The following is a 19,646-nucleotide window of genomic DNA, read 5'->3' on the forward strand; positions in this document are numbered from 1 at the left end:
GGTGCTACGGGCACTACCTAATATAAGCCCATGATATTTCATGCAGTGCCATTTCTAGGATTCTATCCAACGATATTCTAGTCTTACATCTTCATTAGATACAGATTGTTTTCCTGACTTCTTTAGAAAATCAGACCACTTGGAAATAAGGGAGGAAGAGGAGTGAGGCAAGCAAAGAGTTATTCCAGGCCCATGCGATAAATGCTTTGATTCACACATGTGCAATTCAAAGGAGGGCTGTATGACCCGGGTTGGGGTGAGGGTGGGTGGAGGTGCTGGGAAGGCTTCTTTGAAGATAAGCGCATGTGCTAAAGTACACACAGTTATTGGCCAAGCAAAAAGTAGGGAGTTGCACCTCATCTATTATTGCAAAAATGTAACAATAAACTTCCTCAAAATTTAAAAAAAAAAAAGTAGGGGAAAAAAAGAAATTTTTTAACGTAAGTTGCTGCATAGAAAGGTGTTTTCTTTCCAGAACAAGGAAGGGCATGATACGAGGAATCTGATGCCCTTTGGGGAATGGTAAGCTGTTCACTTTGCCCAAGTTACTTTGCCAAACTTTAGGAGCACTTAAAGATGAGAAACCCTCCATCAGGTGAATCTTTCAAGGGGATAGATGTTTTCCAGAAAATGCAAAAAACACAGAAGTTTTTTTTTAATGTCTTTAAGTTTAATTAATGCCTTTTTGATCAGAGCTATGCAAAAAGGGGGGACAAAGTTATATCACTAGTTCACATTATTTATCAGGCTAAAACTTATTGCTTTTGTCTAGGAACCCCCCCAAAAAAATCACAAAACAATTAACTTATACAAAGAAACAAGGAAAGAAATAAACATACTTAAGAGCACCTATACGTATAAGCAAAGCATGGGGCATCTATGATGAAAGACAAACAACTTGGTTTTATGCAATGGTTTCATAGTAGCCCTAGAAGAAGCATTTATTCTTAAAAAAAGAATGATACATGTGTACCCCTGCTTTTTTGGAGATAGATAGATGGATAGATAGATAGATAGATAGACAGACAGACAGACAGACAGATAGATAGACATGTCCACACCATATTAAAATCGTTATTACTTAGCAAATACAGAATTCTACAGTACAAACAAATAATGTGGCATCTTAGACTCTTAGATTGCTAGGATATACACCTTCCAGAGAACAACCCAAGTTTTAGTAGTGGATCATCTTGGATTGAAACGAAGAAAAATAGGTAAATGAAAGAAGGAACAGAAATTAGGACTCTTAGGAAGCAAACTTGCAGGGCTTGGAATGACGATCAGTCCTAGTGTGAATTCAGAATTATCAAGGGCTTTATGCCTTTGCATATTATTTGTAAAAATATCCTCTGCTACTTAGCACCCATTGCTTAAGTTTTTTCTCTAAATGGAGACTGATGTGGCTTGAACAATAGAAGCAAGAATTTAGTATATCACAAACAGCTAAGTTACACCTTCTACACTACTCCATTCTTCCCTTAAAAACAAACTATCATAGCATCAGATCACAAAGAAAATATTTCATAACTCAATAAGCCTTTTCACACCTCATCATTGAATCTAACAAAAATTAAGACTTCATTTCCTTTTGGCTAAAATACCTGAAGATACAAGGCTTCAATCCTGTCTAACCAAAACTTTCCAGAAACCTGCAGCCCACATCATTCTTCTACACATATAAATTCTCACAGCTTCAAACTATCCAGCATGTTATTGTCTTTTACTTTGCTCTCTGATTTCTCAGAAGTCTTACTTCAACTAGCTTAGAAGCTCCTTAAAAAGCAAGACATGTCACATCTTTTCCATGTAGGTTTTAATACTAGTTGTATCATAGGGACTTTATTGCTATAGTTAATTAACTGATAAATGAGCATGATGAGAACATATTAATCCAGAATTCAACACTAGATACTTCAGGTGCCAACTAAGGAGGAGTAAGTATAATTACCAATACTACTCATTCCACTAACCACCAAAGTATATCTAGAAAAATAAGGTATTGAAGTATGTTGTCTTTTCCAGAGCCATAATAACCAGGAAGCCTAAGAAGCTTATGAATTAAAATGATAATTTTTCATTTTTCCTAATAAAGGAAATGTTACATCCTAATACGTTCTCTCCCACGAACTATTGTCTAATTATAATATTATGGATTTCTTGGTTTCTCCTGGGCTTCAGAATCCTTTCGACAGTAAGATAGCAAATAGGCAAGTGCTGATACTCTATCATGGAGACAAAAGGATACCAGAAAGGCAAGCTGTGTCACACCAGGAACCACCAGAGTGGTACTTGTTCATCGGTACACCAAGGGACACTACCATGATGGCTGCCATGACTGCTTCACCACCTTTACCTCAACTCCTCAGACGCACAACCCAACCATTCAACTAGTCTGGACGCCAGGAAGCAGAACAATGGGAGCCTTAGAAAAACTTGGAATCAAGACTTCCTCAACAGTTGTTAATAAATAACCATTATCTAAGTACTAAATGCATACCAAGCATTGTCCTCGGTGCTAAAGACACAGTGAGGAATAAGACAGCTGAGGTGGCAGCTCTGTGGATCATCTCATAATGCTTGGTGAACAGGTTGGCCAGCTCCCAAATAGGTCCACCAGTTGTGTAAATGGGGAATAAATGAAACCTAAGCTTTAGCAGACACACAGAGATAGACAGAGAGATAGAGATATATAGATATATAGATATGCCCACATACACACACATATATATGGTATTGCTATTATACATTCATTTTGCTCTCCTCTATGATGGAAAACAATTAAAAGAGGGTATGCATCTCTTCTTTTTAAATCTCACAGAATATTTGTGGGTACCATTCATCTCGCTCACTCTCAAGTGCCTTTGATAACTAGAAGTCCACACCTGATCAGTCTGTATAGGCACCCCCCACGCAGAGAGCCACTCCAGTAGGCACCCCAACCTTCCCAGAAGGACAACACATACATGAGGTAATGAATATCTTTTAATCTTTGCAAAATATAAAAAAGAGAAAACGAGGATGGGAAATTTTCAGCAACTACTTCTGGATGGAATTTCATTAAAAAAAAATAAATCTTCCCCCCTCCAAATAATTACTTCTTCATTCATTCCTAGTCTGAATCACAATGTACTTTGTATGTTTTCTGCTAATTATTCTCAAGGCACCCAAGCATGTTTAGAGTAAGGACGCACATTTAGAGTATCTCTTCACAGAGGCAGTAGTTAGATTATATTGAGGATTTTGTAGTTTGTTTTTAAGCTGATCTTTGATTTACAGACTCATGTTAAACCAGCTACTCTGTGGATGGGCCCAGGTGAGCCTGTAATGAGATTTATCTTCATGGATTAGGCCTGACCTATAATAATCTGCTCAGGGCTCCCTATCGCTATTTCAGCACTGAGTTATGAAAATTCATCTCTTCACTATAAACAGAGCCTAGCTCAGAGGGTAATAACTAGGAGATGTATTACTCCTGGAATACAAGCCCCCCTGAGACGCTGATTATAATGTCCACAGCTGAAGGCACTATTTCACAATTGAGATTACTCCTTTCCAGATGAAAAAAATTCTGAACTGTGGAATAATGCCTTCAGCTACATACATTGTAATCACACTCAGCAGTGCTTGGATCCCAAGAGCGGGGAAGGTTACCCACAGTTGGTATGGTAAGCTGATTTAGGAAACGGAAGGAAGAAGTTATAGGACGAAGCATGGAAAACTTAATTTCATAACTGTTTTATCTGGAGGGCTTTGGTATAAGAGTTCAACATGTCCTATAATTATATCAACTTCACTAAAAATCAAAACATAAATTTAAAAAAGGGTAATTATTTTTCACCTAATCAACAAGCAAAATTATGTCTTTTTTTAGAAGACAATACTAACTGCTGACCAGATGTACTTTCTCCATATAGGGAAGCATAAATCTATACAGCATTCCTATAAACAATTTAGCAAGAATATGGAGAATTCCATCAGGCTCACATCCTTTGCCACACTAATCTCACTCCAAGAAGCTACCCTGAAAAAATAAATAGAAGCTAATAAGGACTTATTAAAAGCCTGCTTATCACCATTACATGCAAGAGGGAAAACTTGGAAATAACCTAAAAGGGGGAAAAATAGTTTGCTGGATTGTAATAAATCCATACATTGGAATATTATTCAACTTTTCAATTGAGTCATAATGGCTAAGGAGAAATGCTAATTTATAGTTGTATTCTGCAACTTTTGTTAAGCAATTTATCCAAGGGCATTCAAATTGTTTCTACATCAATATTTAACAGGTATGCTCTCAGAGTTAACTAATTGGACTTCGGCTCAGGTTTTTGTTTTTGAGTTATAAGGCTAATAAAGTATTGATATAATATTAAATGACTGCAAATAAAGTCTGTACCCTAAATAAATGCTGACATTATGTCAGTACATTCTAAATGAATTAAAAAGGAAAAATGCACTTTTGCATATGTTTAGTGAATTTTCCCTGACTCTTCATAATGCATTTTTTGCAAATAGAAAAGATGAATATTCATCAAGATTCTCTGAATATATTACAGTTTAAATAGTTTGGTTTTAATATTTATAGTACATCATGAAACATAATTTTTTCATTAAAAGAAATGGATACAATGTCAAAAGAGGGTCACTGAAAAAAACATAAAATTATACCACTTAACCTAATATTAAAAGTTGAAAAACAATATTTGAAAGCATTTCCCTCTTCAAAAAAGTTAAGTATTCTAGAAACGTATCTTCTAGTTTGTTGGGCTGGTGAATTTTGAGTGAAAATGAGGAAGAAAGAAACAAGTTGGTGCACAATCATACAAGGAGATAAGGACAGAAAGGTTAAACTACTACCTCAAATCAAACGATTTGAGAAGAATGTGCTTCTTTCCCTCCATTCTGATAATACCATCTCGGCTAAATCTAGCTGCCAACCCCCAAGAAGCCTTTGTCCTACCAAGCCCAGGAACACCCACGCCAACATGTGAGTGACAGGCATTATTCAAAGTACTGCACAGGAGTTCACTCACTTCATCCTCACAATAACCTCATGAGGTTATTACAACCACGATCCCTCCTTCCCAGATGAAGAAACTGAGGTTCACACAGCTATCAAGTAGTGGAAACTGGAGTTGATCTCTTAACCACGCTGCTTTCCCCCCTCATTCTCATTTTCTAACTGAACAACTATAATTTAATCCCTGAATACAGTTTGCACAGTTAACTGTTCTCTGGCCTGACGAATAGCTTCTTCATTAGGCTAAACAATATAAACTTAAAAACTTAATCACAAACTTAAACACCAAAAAAAAAAAAAAAATACACAGGATTCCATTCTAGTGCACTACAAATGTACAGAAAGGAAATGTATTGTGTACACGTTTAACAGGTCTTCCTCCAGTGTGCCAGGTACCTACTGTGTGCCATGCACTATTCTGGGCCCTGGGGAAATAGCTGAGAAAAACAGAAAAATACCTCCACCCTGATGAATTTTTCATTAGCATAGTAAGAGACATGTCATAAATTCAGCAAATTATGTTGTATATTGGAAGGGGATAAAACTTTGGAGTAAAGGGACTGAATTAAGTGCGGGTGTGGCCTGCAGTGTGGGGAACAGTTTCGGGCAGGATGGTCTTGGAAGACCTCGGTGAGAAAGAATGTGACACGGATACTCACACAAACAAAATAGGTAAGTCTCATGATTTAATTCAAACAGAAAATTGGAGAAAAATACTGGACACGAATGTTCTCTGTGCTTTTACCATTACTCCAAAGCACACAAAAAAAGTGAATGTTTCTTATGATGGGCACACAAACCATTTCTAAACTTTAACCACCAAGGCTTGCAACCCTGTTTTCCTACAGAAAACGAAGTCACCAGTGGTCCTGCTTTTGCCTCCTGAAATTTCCATCTTTTCTTGCCAGAAAGCAGCATTTGTATTAATCCCCCTGCTTTTGACGACTGTGACTTCTTTGATAAACTACCCATGTGTGTGGGAGGGACAGAAAGATGGAGGAAGCAAATGGGGAAATGAGTTTTCTTCTCTTCAGATTAATGTATACGAAGTATACATCTGACACTTCATCAGCACTCCCGGCTGGTGTCCCAGCAGGCGGACACTGGCTGAGCATGTATTCTGCCAGCTACCAGGCCACTTAGGAGGAATTGGCAACATGCCATTTATCTGAAATGCCCAATGTGTCTGGGAGAGGGAGCACAACTACATTTAGCATTGCCAAGGAAAACTAGATACTTCGGGCTAGGAATTAATCTCCTCCTTGAGAAGGTAGTTAGCATTACCTTCCAGCTTGCCTATGGCATTTAAATCACTATAGGTTACGCATTTACTAAAATTCAACCGACCAACCCACAGGCCTTCATTTATACCTTACTTACATATGAATACCTCTCTTTCTGAAATGTATGTTGTATTGAACATGAAATTCTGTTATATCAAGTTGTAATGCTGTCATTGGACATAAACCACTTTGATCCCTATTTTTCCATACTTGGACACATATGGGTTTAAATATTCTGTTGCTTCACTGAAGACTTCAGTGAAGCAACAGAATATTTAAACCAATGTGACTATATATGACTGCTTACAGGCAGATTAATGAAATTTCCTTGAACATGGACACTGTAATCTCTTTGTAATTTTGTCACCATATTTTTTGAGTGGCTCATGTGGAACTAAATGGGATTTGGCCTATTAAATGGACTTGAAGCCTAATCGCAATTGTAAGATGCACACTGAACAGCACAACGAAAAAGGTTTTAGATGGATGATCTTGTTAGGCCACACATTACAACACACGGAATCACACCATTACTCTCGCCTTGCAACTAGAGGAATCTGTCACTTTCCAGTAATAATTATTTGTTCCATCAACATTATTTATTGAATGCCTCCTGCATGCAATGCATTGTGCTAGGAGCAGTGACTAGAAAGATCAGACAGGAATTCTGCCCTGAAGGAGCTTGCAGTCTAGCAGGGGAATGTGAGACAGAAACACAAAGAACTAAAACAAAGGTGCACTGTGGTACATGCTAAAGAGAGTCAGGAGGAAGGTTGACTTATAGCTGTAAGGTGAGGGTAATGGGGGCGAGGATCGTGGCCGGGAGAGAGGGTCAGAGTGAAGCATGTTCTATTGCACAACGTGCTTCCAGAAACATCAGCTGGTTTAAAAGCTAAGGAAAAAGAAAGAGGAGGAGGAGAAAAGAAAATGTAAGTTCGAATAGGTGTATATTTCCACCTTTTCGGCATCATTCCCTATCAAATCTGTGAGTTATAATCAGCAGAGATAATTTAGATGTAATCCAATCCAAGAAAATGAAACATTAACTTCAACAATTCTGCACAGGATACCAAAAGCAGGAAAAGTCATTACAATGTACTGAGTGACACACTAAAAACAACAATATGGTATAGAAGAAACCTGGGCCAACAGCAGCAGAACAATGAGAAAATCAAGACGGTGCTCTGCCTGGCAGCTCTGCTCCAGCTGCTGCTGCCCTTAATACAACAGAAGATGTAAGATGGAAGGCTTGGTCAAACAGCCCACAAGTAGTTTTCGTTTGACTACAATTAGGAAGTAATGAAAGCCCTGAAGGAAAGATACGATGAGGGTTACATCTTAAACATTCACTGCTTAATAGTAAATAGTTAATCACAGTCTGGCTTCTGTACCCAAGCTTACCCATCATGTGGTGGTGACAGTAACACTGCTAACATGTGAGATTTGTTACTATGTATCAGGCACTATTTTAAGTTTGATTTCTAAGGTATTTTAGCATTTTCGATAGTTTTGCTCTTCAGCAAACACTACAAAAATTTTCAGGGTGGATAAGCTCATAATTTAAGTGACTCTGATAAAGAATATTTAGGAAATATTCCTTGTGTTTTCTATTAATAGTCTTAATAGTCCTCCTTATTTTTCTGCCTTATTCCCAAATATCTTAAGTCACCTGGCATGTGTTTTATCAATGAGTAAATCCATTTCTGTGTTTGAATATGGGACTACCATTATTACACAATATGATTATTACCTTGTGATAATGCTGCTTTAATCAGAATAATTTACTTGACAATAAACATACAAGAGCACTATTTAAGTGTTAAGAATAACACTGCAGTGGCCTCCAAAGCACTTCTGCTTTGAAAAAAAATCACTAATTGTGAGGAATTTTCCTTTTTCCTTAAAATGTAAATGCTTACAGCGACATAAGCTTTTAACAAAATTCCCCAAGAAGAAAAAGTAACTTTGAACTTGGGGAGGAGATGGAAGAAAATGCTAACTACCATCACTTTACACCCTTTAAAAATAAATCCAAATTTTTATGAGAGGAAAAAGATGAATTTTGGCTAAAAGATCATAATCAATTTTGAAGTCATAAAATATCCTGAGAGAAACATTTTTAGGGATAATTATTCAGTATATTCAGAATCTTTAATATGTACAAAATAGAATCAGGGAATTCCAAAATTAAATACCAGAGACTATTTATACCTTTCTTCTTATTGCAGTTGAAGATGAGGTGATAAAATCTGAGAAACTAAGTGACTTGCCAAAGTTTATACAGTTGCCTAATGGCAAAAGCAGGATTAGAGGTAGACCTAAATTACATCTCTCTGCATTATGGAGTGATTCTCAAATATCCAACATAATTTCTTACCAATGCATAAAATTATAAGGCATCATAATGCCCTGATTTATATGCCAAGCATGCCAAAAAAAATGTATACAAGTGGACACTTTGGTCAACGTTGCTCAAGCAGTAGCTTGCCGTAATCAGAAGTGTCTGGAGGTTGATGGTAATCAGTTTGAGCACCTCTTGTAATTGCAGAAATCAAACATGACTTGTATTCTTCTTTTAGTATCGGTATACATTGAGTATTACAATTTCAATAGTATTTTCCTTTCTTAACATGTGTATACATTTTTTTGTACCCTCTGTATTATTGCATCATCATCAGAAAAAGATGTTTATAAAACTATTTCCATATCTTACAACTCTAGCACTAATGCAAAAATAACTTGTACATACTTTTAGGCTGTGCCAAAGGTTAAAATAGAGAAGTAATACACCCACTAGGAAACAAAACTCTAGTAAGCATCATGGTTAAATATAAAGGTCTACATTAATAAAACAAAAGGAATGTAGGAGTCTGTGCTGCTAACAAATACACAAATATTTACACCGTGTGCCAACTGGTAAATGTGAAGAGAATATTGGAGTTGGAATAATGACTATTTTCGGTTATAGAAATAAAGGGTCCTGACAGGAATCACCATTATCATGGAAATATAGGGCCAAGTTTTGATAAGAGAAGCATGTTTGCATGGCCTGAAATTATCTTCCCATAGAATGCTTATTGATTACAAGAGAAAAAGTCTAACTACAGTGGAGTAGTAGAGCAACACCTTGATTGAGTGAAAAAAATTAACATCACAGTGAGGGTCAGATGGACAACATGCACCTGAAGATGGCATGCCCTGAGAGGAAACGACACCACCAATGTTATATTCTGGCCTGGAGTGCAAAGACCTGATTCTCACCATGAGAAAATATCAGACATAGGAGACGTCATCAAAATGGCGGCGTGAGGTGAGCCTCTGTAGCGCTCCCCTGGAATTTACAACTAATCGAACAACAATAACTCCACAAAGGACTCCCTGCACAGCAGACAGGCAAGACGAAGAGGCCCTCAACTGAATTCACCTAAAGGTGGGCAAATCGCGCGAATGGGGTAGGAGGGAAGGGAGAAGTGCGGGGACGGAGCCGAGCAGGCGCAGGACGCAGACCTAGCTCAGTGCTCCGAGCTCGCTGCATCCCAGAACTACTGCAACTGCGGGAGAGGTAAGGACTCGGACTGCTAGGGCTCCACTTACGGCCCACAGGGCTGAGGGGGCAGCATATAGCACGGCTGAACCCAACGCTCACGGCAGAGACCTCGGAGCAAAGACTGAGGAAAGAGGGCTGAAAACGGTGGTTTAATCCCTCACTGCCAAGCGGAGAATGGAAGCCTTAGGCACTGAGACTAGCCGCCCCCTCACCACCCTCCCAGAGCTTGCCCTGCCCCCACCTGCCCGTTGCTAGAAGTGGAACAGTAGCAGTGTCAGATCAAAAGAACTGAATATTTGCTGTTCTGAGAACTGTGGACTGCAGACACAGATTCGCAGCCCAACTAGTTCCAGCAAAGGGGAGAGAGCTGTGGAAGCCGGACCAGCTGTGGTGGTGGTCGCCGCATTTCCTCTGGGCCACCTCTCACAACTCACCCCGCTCCTGGCCCCACCTATCTGGGCAGATCCCTGCAGGAGTAAACAGAACTGCTGAAATATATGGGCTCTGAATCTGGTGCAGGAAGAGCTATGGAACTTCAAAAGCTCTCAGCATACCCACACAGACACTGCACCCTGTGACCCAGGCAAACTATTAACAGAGGAGAAGTCCGTCTCCCAGGGAATTCCCCCATTGTGTGAGAAGCTGGAATAGTGCAGAGAAAACAGCACTACCGTGTGAGAGAGAAAAAAAAAAGGCTGCAGTCGGAGAGAAAATAAAACATTCTACCAACAAGTACTGGAAAACAAAAGAAAGACCTCTTCCTATCAACGTGTTGCAGAAGCCACTCCTGTAGATGTCTAGGAAGAGAAATAATGAATCAGTAATTACCACAAATAACCAAGGCAACAAGAGAGCTATGAAAGAAAGTGAAAAGTCTCCAGAAAAGGAACTTAAAGATGTGGAAATATGTGACTTAAATGACAGAGAATTCAAGATTGCAGTTCTGAAAAAACTCAACGAGATGCAAGAAAACACAGAAAGACAGTTTAATGAACTCAGAAACACAATCAAAGAACATGAGCATTTTATGAAAGAGATTGAAATTTTAAAAAAGAACCAAATAGAATTTCTGGAGATTAAGAACTCAATAGAAGAAGTTAAGAATGAAATAGCCAGTTTAGGTAGTAGAGTTGACCAAATGGAGGAAAGAATCAGTGACATCAAAGATAGAAACCTGGAAATGACACAGATGGAAGAAGAAAGAGACTTGAGGCTTAAAAGAAATGAAAGAACTCTACAAGAACTTTCTGACTCCATCAGAAAGAGCAATATAAGAATAATGGGCATACCAAAAGGAGAAGAAAGAGAGAAGGGAACAGAGAATATATTCAAACAAATTGTCAATGAGAACTTCCCAAACTTGTGTATAGGACTGGATCCTCAAATCCAAGAAGCAAATAGAACACCTAATTACCTCAATCCCCACAGGCCTTCTCCAAGGCACATTGTATTGAAGTTGTCTAAAATCAATGATAAAGAAGCAATCCTCAAGGCAGCTAGGGAAAAGAAGACAGAAACCTACAAAGGAAAGCCAATTAGATTATCATCAGATTTTTCAGCAGAAACTCTACAAGCCATTTATGATAAAAACACTAAATAAAATAGGTATAGAAGGAAAATATCTTAATATAATAAAGGCCATATATGACAAACCCTCAGCTAATCTCATAATCAATGCTGAAAAACTGAAGCCCTTTGCTCTACATTCAGGAGCACGACAGGGCTGTCCCCTATCACCTCTGCTTTTCAACATAGTGTTGGAAGTCCTTGCCAGAGCAATCAGTCAAGAGAAAGAAATAAAAGGCATCCAAATTGGGAATGAAGAAGTTAAATTGTCATTCTTTGCAGATGACATGATGCTATACATAGAAAACCCTAAAGACTCCACCAAAAAGCTATTAGAAACAATCAACGAATACAGTAAAGTTGCCCGCTACATAATCAACGTACAACAGTCCATTGCATTCCTATATACTAACAATGAAATCTCAGAAAAAGAAAGTAAAAAAAAAAAAAATCCCTTTTGTAATTGCAACAAAAAGAACAAAGTACCTAGGAATAAACTTAACCAAGGATGTGAAAGACCTGTATGCTGAAAACTGTAAGACATTTTTAAAAGAAATTGAAGAAGACACAAAGAAATGGAAAGACATTCCGTGCTCATGGATTGGAAGAATCAACATAGTCTAAATGGCCATATTACCCAAAGCAATATACAGATTTAATGCAATCCCCATCAAAATCCCAGTGGCATTTTTTAAAGAAATAGAACAAGAAAGCATCAGATTTGTTTGGAACCACAAAAGACCCCGAATAGCCAAAGCAATCTTAAGAAAAAAGAACAATGCTGGAGGTATCACACTGCCTGCCTTTAGCTTGTACTACAGGGCTACAATCATCAAAACAGCATGGTATTGGCAGATAAACAGACACATAGACCATTGGAATAGAACTGAGAACCCAGAAATAAACCCACATAAATATGGACAGATAATTTTTGACAAAGAAGCAAAAAACATACAATGGAGAAAAGACAGCCTCTTCAATAAATGGTGCTGAGAGAATTGGATAGCCACGTGCAAAAGAAAGAAACTGGACTGCTGTCACCATGTACCAAAATTAATTCAAAATGGATCAAAGACTTAAGCATAAGACCTGAGACAATAAACTGCATAGAAGAAAACATAAGTCCATACTAAACTTATGGACCTTGGGTTCAAAGAGCATTTTATGAATTTGACTCCAAAGGCAAGGGAAGTAAAAGCTAAAATAAACAAATGGGACTATATGAAACTTAAAAGCTTCTGTACAGCAAAAGAAACCATCGACAAAATAAAGAGGTGACCAACTGAATGGGAGAAGATTTTTGCAAACAGTGCCTCCGATAAGGGGCTAATATCCAAAATATACAAGGAACTCATGAAACTCAACAACAAAAAAACAAACCACCCAATTGAGAAATGGGCAGACAACCTGAAGAGACATTTCTCCAAAGAGGACATACAAATGGCAAATAGACATATGAAAAAATGCTCAACATCACTAATCATCAGAGAAATGCAAATAAAAACCACAATGAGATATCACCTCACCCCAGTCAGAATGGCTATCATCAACAAGACAAATAGTAACAAGTGTTGGAGAGGCTGTGGAGAAAAAGGAACCTGCAGACACTGTTGGTGGGAATGCAGACTGGTGCAGCTGTTAGGGAAGGCAGTGTGGAGGTTCCTCAAAAAATTACGAATAGAATTACCATATGACCCAGCATTCTCTCTCCTGGGTATCTACCCAAAAAATCTGAAAACGTTTATCCATAAAGACACGTTTGCTCCAATGTGCATTGCAGGTTTGTTTACGGTGGCCAAGACACGGAAACAACCAAAATGTCCTTCGATAGATGAATGGATAAAGAAGTTGTGGTATATATACACAATGAAATACTATTCGGCGGTAAGAAAAGATGATATAGGAACATTTGTGACAACATGGATGGATCTTGAGAGTATAATGCTAAGCGAAATAAGTCAGACAGAAAAAGCAGAGAACACTATGATTTCACTGATATGTGGCATATAAACCAAAAACAACAAAAGAACAAGACAAACAAATGAGAAACAAAAACTCATAGACACAGAAAATAGTTTAGTGGTTACCAGAGGGTAAGGGGGGTGGGGAGTGGGAGATGAGGGTAAGGGGGATCAAATATATGGTGATGGAAGGAGAACTGACTCTGGGTGGTGAACACACAATGGGATTTATAGATAATGTATTACAGAATTGTACACCTGAAATCTATGTAATTTTACTAACAATTGTGACCCCAATAAATTTTTTAAAAAAAGAAAATGTCATATATATCAGATACATGTAATATGAGAAATTTTCCAATACATAACATGGGTAGGAGCGCATAGTATTCAAAAATGTCAATGTCAGAAAGGCTATAGAAAAGTTCCAGATTAAAGTAGACTAAATAGCTTTTGGCTTTCGACTGAGAGGAGGCTAAGGTGCAATTTTCTTGGGTCATCCGGAATCTGGGTTCATCCGACAGGAGCCGCCTCCACCATGCTGGTGAAGTTCGACCCCATTGAGATCAAAATTGTATACCTGAGGTGCACTAGTGGGGAAGTTGGTGCAACATCTTCCTTGGACCCCAAGATTGGCCCTCTGGGTCTGCCTTCAAAAAGGTTGGTGATGACATCGCTAAAGCAACCAGTGATTGTAAGGGTCTGAGGATTAGGGTGAAATTGACCATTCAGAACAGACAGGGCCAGATTGAGGTAGTACCTTCTGCCTCTGACCTGATCATCAAAGCCCTCCAAGAACCACCAAGAGACAGAAAGAAGCAAAAAAAATCAAGCACAGTAGAAATATCACTTTTGATGAGATTGTCTACATTGTCCAACAGATGCTGCACCCATCTTTAGCTAGAGAACTCTCTGGAACCATTAAAGAGATCTTGGGGACTGCCCAGTCTATGGGCTGCAATGTTGATGGCCGCCACCCTCATGATACCACATCAATAATGGTGCAGTGGAATGTCCAGCTAGTTAAGGACTACAAAGGAAAATATTTCAATTAAAGATCATTTGACAACCAGTGATCTTTGTCACTGGTGAGAAAAAAAATAGACTAAATGGATATGACAATTAAATTCCATACATGACCCTAGACTGTATCCTATACTGGAAGAGGGAAAGTGCTGTAAGAGGACATCACTGAGCCAGTTGATAAACCTGAAATACAGATGGATGAGTAGATAAAAGGCTTGTATCAGCCATAAATTTACTGAAGTTGATAGCTGTGATTAAAGGCCATGATATATACAAATTACTCTCAAATAATTCAAAAAAACTGCAGATAGGGCCATATATATGTAGATATACGTGTATATACAGAGGGAGAAAAAGCAAATGATAAAGCAAGTTGGGCAAGAGGTTAATAATTGAATCTAGGTAAAAGATCAACCGGTGTGCTACGCATTTTTCCAGGAATTAGAAAAACTAGCACACACTGAAAGCAAGGAATTTCACATTGCCAGATCTGTGCTTAATGTTACATATGAGTAAGATCAAATCCAGTTAAACTCAATAAACTTAAAATAATCCCCAGGGTGGTGGCAAGACGGCGCATACCCGACTGACCACAGACAGAGCCCAAGGACACTCACCAGGCTGGCCGTGAGCGAGGGTGCCGACTGGCCCAGGGCTTGGCTGCGCATGCGCACAAGGTTGGACGTATCCGCGGAGACGGACCAGGCCTGACCCGCCACCGGGTTTGGAAGGAGGTACCTCCCTGTTGGGATTAAAGAGAAGACAATGTAAGGGGCAGGCAGAACAGGAACACTTCCGTGGCAATGGCAGATACTTTCTTGGCCATCCTTCTTCTATAACTACTTCTGCCATACTCTGTAATTACAGTTATTAATAGCAACCTGAGAAATTGTTTTAATAAAATCGAAACCCAGTCGCAAATTCTGACCCTAATTTCCCACATAAACCCAAGAAAACCTCACCTCCAGCATCTGTAGCTTTCACCCAGGGCAGGATAAAACGTCTTATTACTTCTGCCTATTCCATGGGAATGTGATGAGGATGTATATAAATATACAACACATTCTCAGCATCATAAAAATAAACATGTGCATTTACAACTGAACTTTAAAAATGTCTAATGTGGAAAGTGATCTAGGAATCTACTAGAATAGAGTAGAACAGAGTCAGCAAAGTGAAGTTCATGACCAACAAAAGGAAGACTTGGAATTCTTTCAAGGTGAAATGGGGCCGGTGCCTCTTTCTCCCAGTTTCTCTCTCTGAAGCACTGGTTATTCATTCTACCGTGTCCACAGGACATATAATTGTATCCATTTGCATAAATCAGGACATCAATGTCAGTCTAGGTTCACTGAGCAATTTCATCAACCTTGAACTCGAATATGTATGTGTATGTCTTTGAAAGTCAAATAGCTGAACTAATTTACACTATTACTTCCTTAGTACATGCACTAGACTCATTATCAATGCAGAAGAAATGAGGCTTTTTGATTTCAGAAAGTTAGGGTGGACATGAGTATTCACATACTAGTGAAGCTCAGTAAAAGCAGAGACCATGTTAGATTTTTATCTGCTTTGCCCCATACACAACGACTGGCCATATTAGGTGCTCATTAAATATTAGTTGAATGATGAAAGAATAAGTGGGCACTTCTTTCCCCCAAAATACAAAGGGACATAGCAAGCAACTCACAGAATCTCTTCCAAGGGCGCACGTGTGGGGACCCCAGCTTTGTACCTTTCAGAATTAGGAGGGATTGCAGCAGCCACATATATAGCTGGTTGCCCTGAAGCAGAAGTGACATTTGTTCTTTGGATTTTCCCCAGCAGATCTGCTCCTTGTAAGACAGCCCCACTCTCTTACCTGTGGCATGCACTTCACAAGCATACCCCACTGGTTAATAACAACTGCAATATTTTAACTAGTTGATTATTGGTGCACGTGCTAACTTAACTACCAGCACTATCAAAGTAAGGAGCTGGGGCAGCTCTTATCAGTTTTCCATGTTGAGAGGTCTAATGCTTTAATCCAAGTGCTTTCAGAAACAAATATTGTAATTGTAAAGGGAAAAATGGCTTCTTATTTTGCCAAAACTGCTCTTTCACTCTCTTATTATAGAGTAAAAGCACAGACTCTAGAGAAACTAGATCTGCTTTTAGATCTTAACCTGCAGCTGAATGACATTGGGGAACAAAGTTAGCCAATCTCTCTTGGCCTTGGTTTTTCCATCTCTAAAATGGATCGACTATGCAAACTTGTTGAAGAGATTAGAGGATTTTATAAATAGAGCACTTAGAAAATGTTAGCTATTTAGCCATAATAGTAGTAAAAAATTAATACTATCGTTTTTGCTTGGGTCTGGTTTCTTTTCACTCACAAGTAGGAAATGTAAGTATTTGTAAAGAAAAACTCACCTATAATCACACCAGGGTAAACCACCATCAACATTTCAGTGATTTTCTGCCAAACTTTCCAACTGTAACCTATATTTTCTTGCATAAATGGAATCATACTGATTTTTGTCACTTGCTGCCCCCAATTCCACATAACAGATTATGATCTTTTCTAAGCAAATAAATATTGGAAATACCAATTAACTGAAGCGTAAACCCCATCAATGAAAATTCAAATGCAATTACACTTTGTGGTTCTGGTCACCATCTCAGAAACATTGTGCTATATTTTTGTGGAGGACATGTTACATTTAAAGTCAAGAATTTTTAGTTTTTCCCTTGCCTTATTTTGAAACATGAACAAAAGATGAACTAAGAGGGGCTTTGGGAAATCTGCCCCCTTTAGAGGCCTAAAGAAGGATGTTAATAAAGAAGGACAGAAAAATTATAGACTGCATTTAGGAATGCTAGCATCAGTATTATATGAATACATATTTTCTTTGTCATAGAAATAACTCTCATTATTTGAAGGACATCACTTGCTAAAAATACACCAATTTCCAGTAATCAGAAATTCATAGATTTTTTTTCCTGGTCCTTCCTGTGTTTTTTCCTGTATTTTGTTTTATATTTTCTTTGTTCATGTTTCAGAGAGACATCTAATAGGAAGCATACATAGAAGCTACATGATGTCAAGGTTTATATGGTGGAGAGAATGTACTCTGGCCTCACGACTCTTCTGGCCCAGACACTTCATTTTAAAGAAAAGTAAGGGCAGATGTGAAAATATTGAAGAATTTAACATAATCATGGAAAAAATTAAAGGGCAAACATTTTAAATCACTAAAGAATTCTATAAATCAGTCTTTTTTCCTCATAGTAGAAAATAATTATTATTAAAAACTCTCTCCCTATAATCCCCATGAGATGAAGAAATAGGTATTCATTTCTGTATCTCCAGTGCCTGGCACAGGATGTGGCATTTAGTGAGTGCTCAATAAATATTTATTGACTGATATGAAGTTAAACCAATTATTTGATCAATACTTAAGTGAGTCTAAATAGGGAGAGTAAAACTAAGCAAATTATTTTCTTAAATTTTCTTTGTAGAATAGTATAATAGTTAAAGGCCTTACTATATGCCAGGGACTGCAACATCTTAACAATCTGATAGGATACCAGGTAATATTATCTCCAGTTTAAAGCCCAGAGAGGTTACATAGTGAGGCAAGGGCACACAGCTGATAATTGGGCAAAACCAGGATTCTTACTCTGAAGCCCAAATCCTATCACAGGGAAATATTCATCACACATGCTTAGATGAAAAAACAAGTTACAGGATAGAATGATTCTATTTTTATAAGAAAATATTGTGTATATATATTATATATAATATATAGATTCCATATATATATGGAATTCCATATATATGTGTGTATATATATATATGTATATATATATATATATATACACACACACAGACATATAAAGTGAATCCTCTGAAAAGATGGGAAATGGCAGATAAGATTAAATGAGATAATGCATGTAAGGCACTCAGTGTAGGACATGGAAAGCAGTCAATATACTGTCACTATTCACACTATCATAAGAACTTTTAACTTCATCAGTGCATCCTCCCCACCACCATAGCAACAAAATGAAACATGATAATGGGTTCTTAGGCCAGATCACAAAAGAAATATTGAATAATATTACAATGAAGAACAGTAGTTCTTTGTGCAAAAGATAAACAGCAAATTCAGAATTGTAATTATCTCTGGCAGGGAAAATGGGGACTGGATCCAGGGAGAAATATGCTATATTTTATTGTTTTAAAAACTATCTGCAGGGAATAATGGAGTCTATTATTATTAGTTGAACTTAAAAATGTAAAGAATTAAGTTTTTACTTGGGGTTTTAATAAATGTAATATTAAACTTTTCTAATGTATCTCAAGTATGTGAACTTAAAAATTTCAGTTCTTAAAAATTTAAAGAATTAAGTTTTTACTTGGGGTTTTAATAAATGTAATATTAAACTTTTCTAATGTATCTGAAGTATGTGGCACATTTTAAGCTTTGATACAGCTGGCTGGCAGGTACATGCAGTTATATTGAATTATCCTCTATTAATTTCTGTGCATATTATATAATATTGCTTTTAATTATTCCTATCAGAAAAATTGTTCCATAATCTAACGTGGCAGTCGAGGAACACATTCCTTTCACCCCTAAACACGGTATTTCCTCAGGCCACGTCAGGGAGGGGCCTGGGTGATGGTGGGGGTTCTCCAAGGGGTCTAGATGGGGACACAAGAAGCCCAGGGAGAAGTTCCATGGAGAGTGGGAACAAAATGAAACCATGAGGACCCTCACCATCATCCTAATGTGAAACTCATGGCAACCGTGACTGGGAAAGTCTCCCTTTCTGCAAGTGGGAGGGCAGAACAGAAGCAGAGACAGTTCCCAAATAAATCCTCAGTGCAGGAAATTCATGATGTAGGATCCTGGCTCAGTGAGCCTGGCGATCCTGCAGGTAGGAGGTCAGACTCCTGACAGATCCAGAACAAGTACTAAAGGAGGGGGACACAAGGAACCAGAGCCACATCCCTCTCTCTTCATACACTGCAAACCACACTTTTGTCAGTTCTCACAGGACAATTTAAAGCAAGCAGTAACCACTGCTAACAGGACAGGCATACCATCTTCTCCTCTGAAATCACTGTCTAACACTACCTTCTCCATTTTATGTGTTGCTATTTCTTGCTTGAATCTTATCTTGGTAACAAGACCCTAGGTATGCTTTGTCACAGATAAACAAAGCCTGACAGTACTTAAAGTGGTGAG

General features: G+C 38.1%; 1 protein-coding gene and 1 pseudogene across 8 annotated transcripts in view; one reads left to right on the forward strand and one right to left on the reverse strand.

Annotated features, from left to right (window-relative positions):
* MAST4 (microtubule associated serine/threonine kinase family member 4) overlaps window positions 1-19,646 on the reverse strand; it is a gene marked incomplete at its 5' end in the record, with an annotated part of 545,031 nt that overhangs the window by 350,187 nt on the left and 175,198 nt on the right. For all 7 annotated transcript variants that reach the window (XM_081053918.1, XM_081053916.1, XM_081053917.1 and 4 more), the window contains one exon: window positions 15,024-15,148. In XM_081053918.1, the coding sequence (XP_080910044.1) occupies window positions 15,024-15,148 (125 nt within the window). The remainder of the gene's footprint in view (window positions 1-15,023; window positions 15,149-19,646) is intronic.
* On the forward strand, window positions 13,919-14,407 carry LOC308499949 (large ribosomal subunit protein uL11-like; annotated as a pseudogene). Its single transcript has one exon. The product of its transcript is annotated as a large ribosomal subunit protein uL11-like (transcript).

This window comes from Rhinolophus hipposideros (genome assembly GCF_964194185.1).
Source record: "Rhinolophus hipposideros genome assembly, chromosome: 7".
Taxonomy (NCBI): Eukaryota; Metazoa; Chordata; class Mammalia; order Chiroptera; family Rhinolophidae; genus Rhinolophus; species Rhinolophus hipposideros.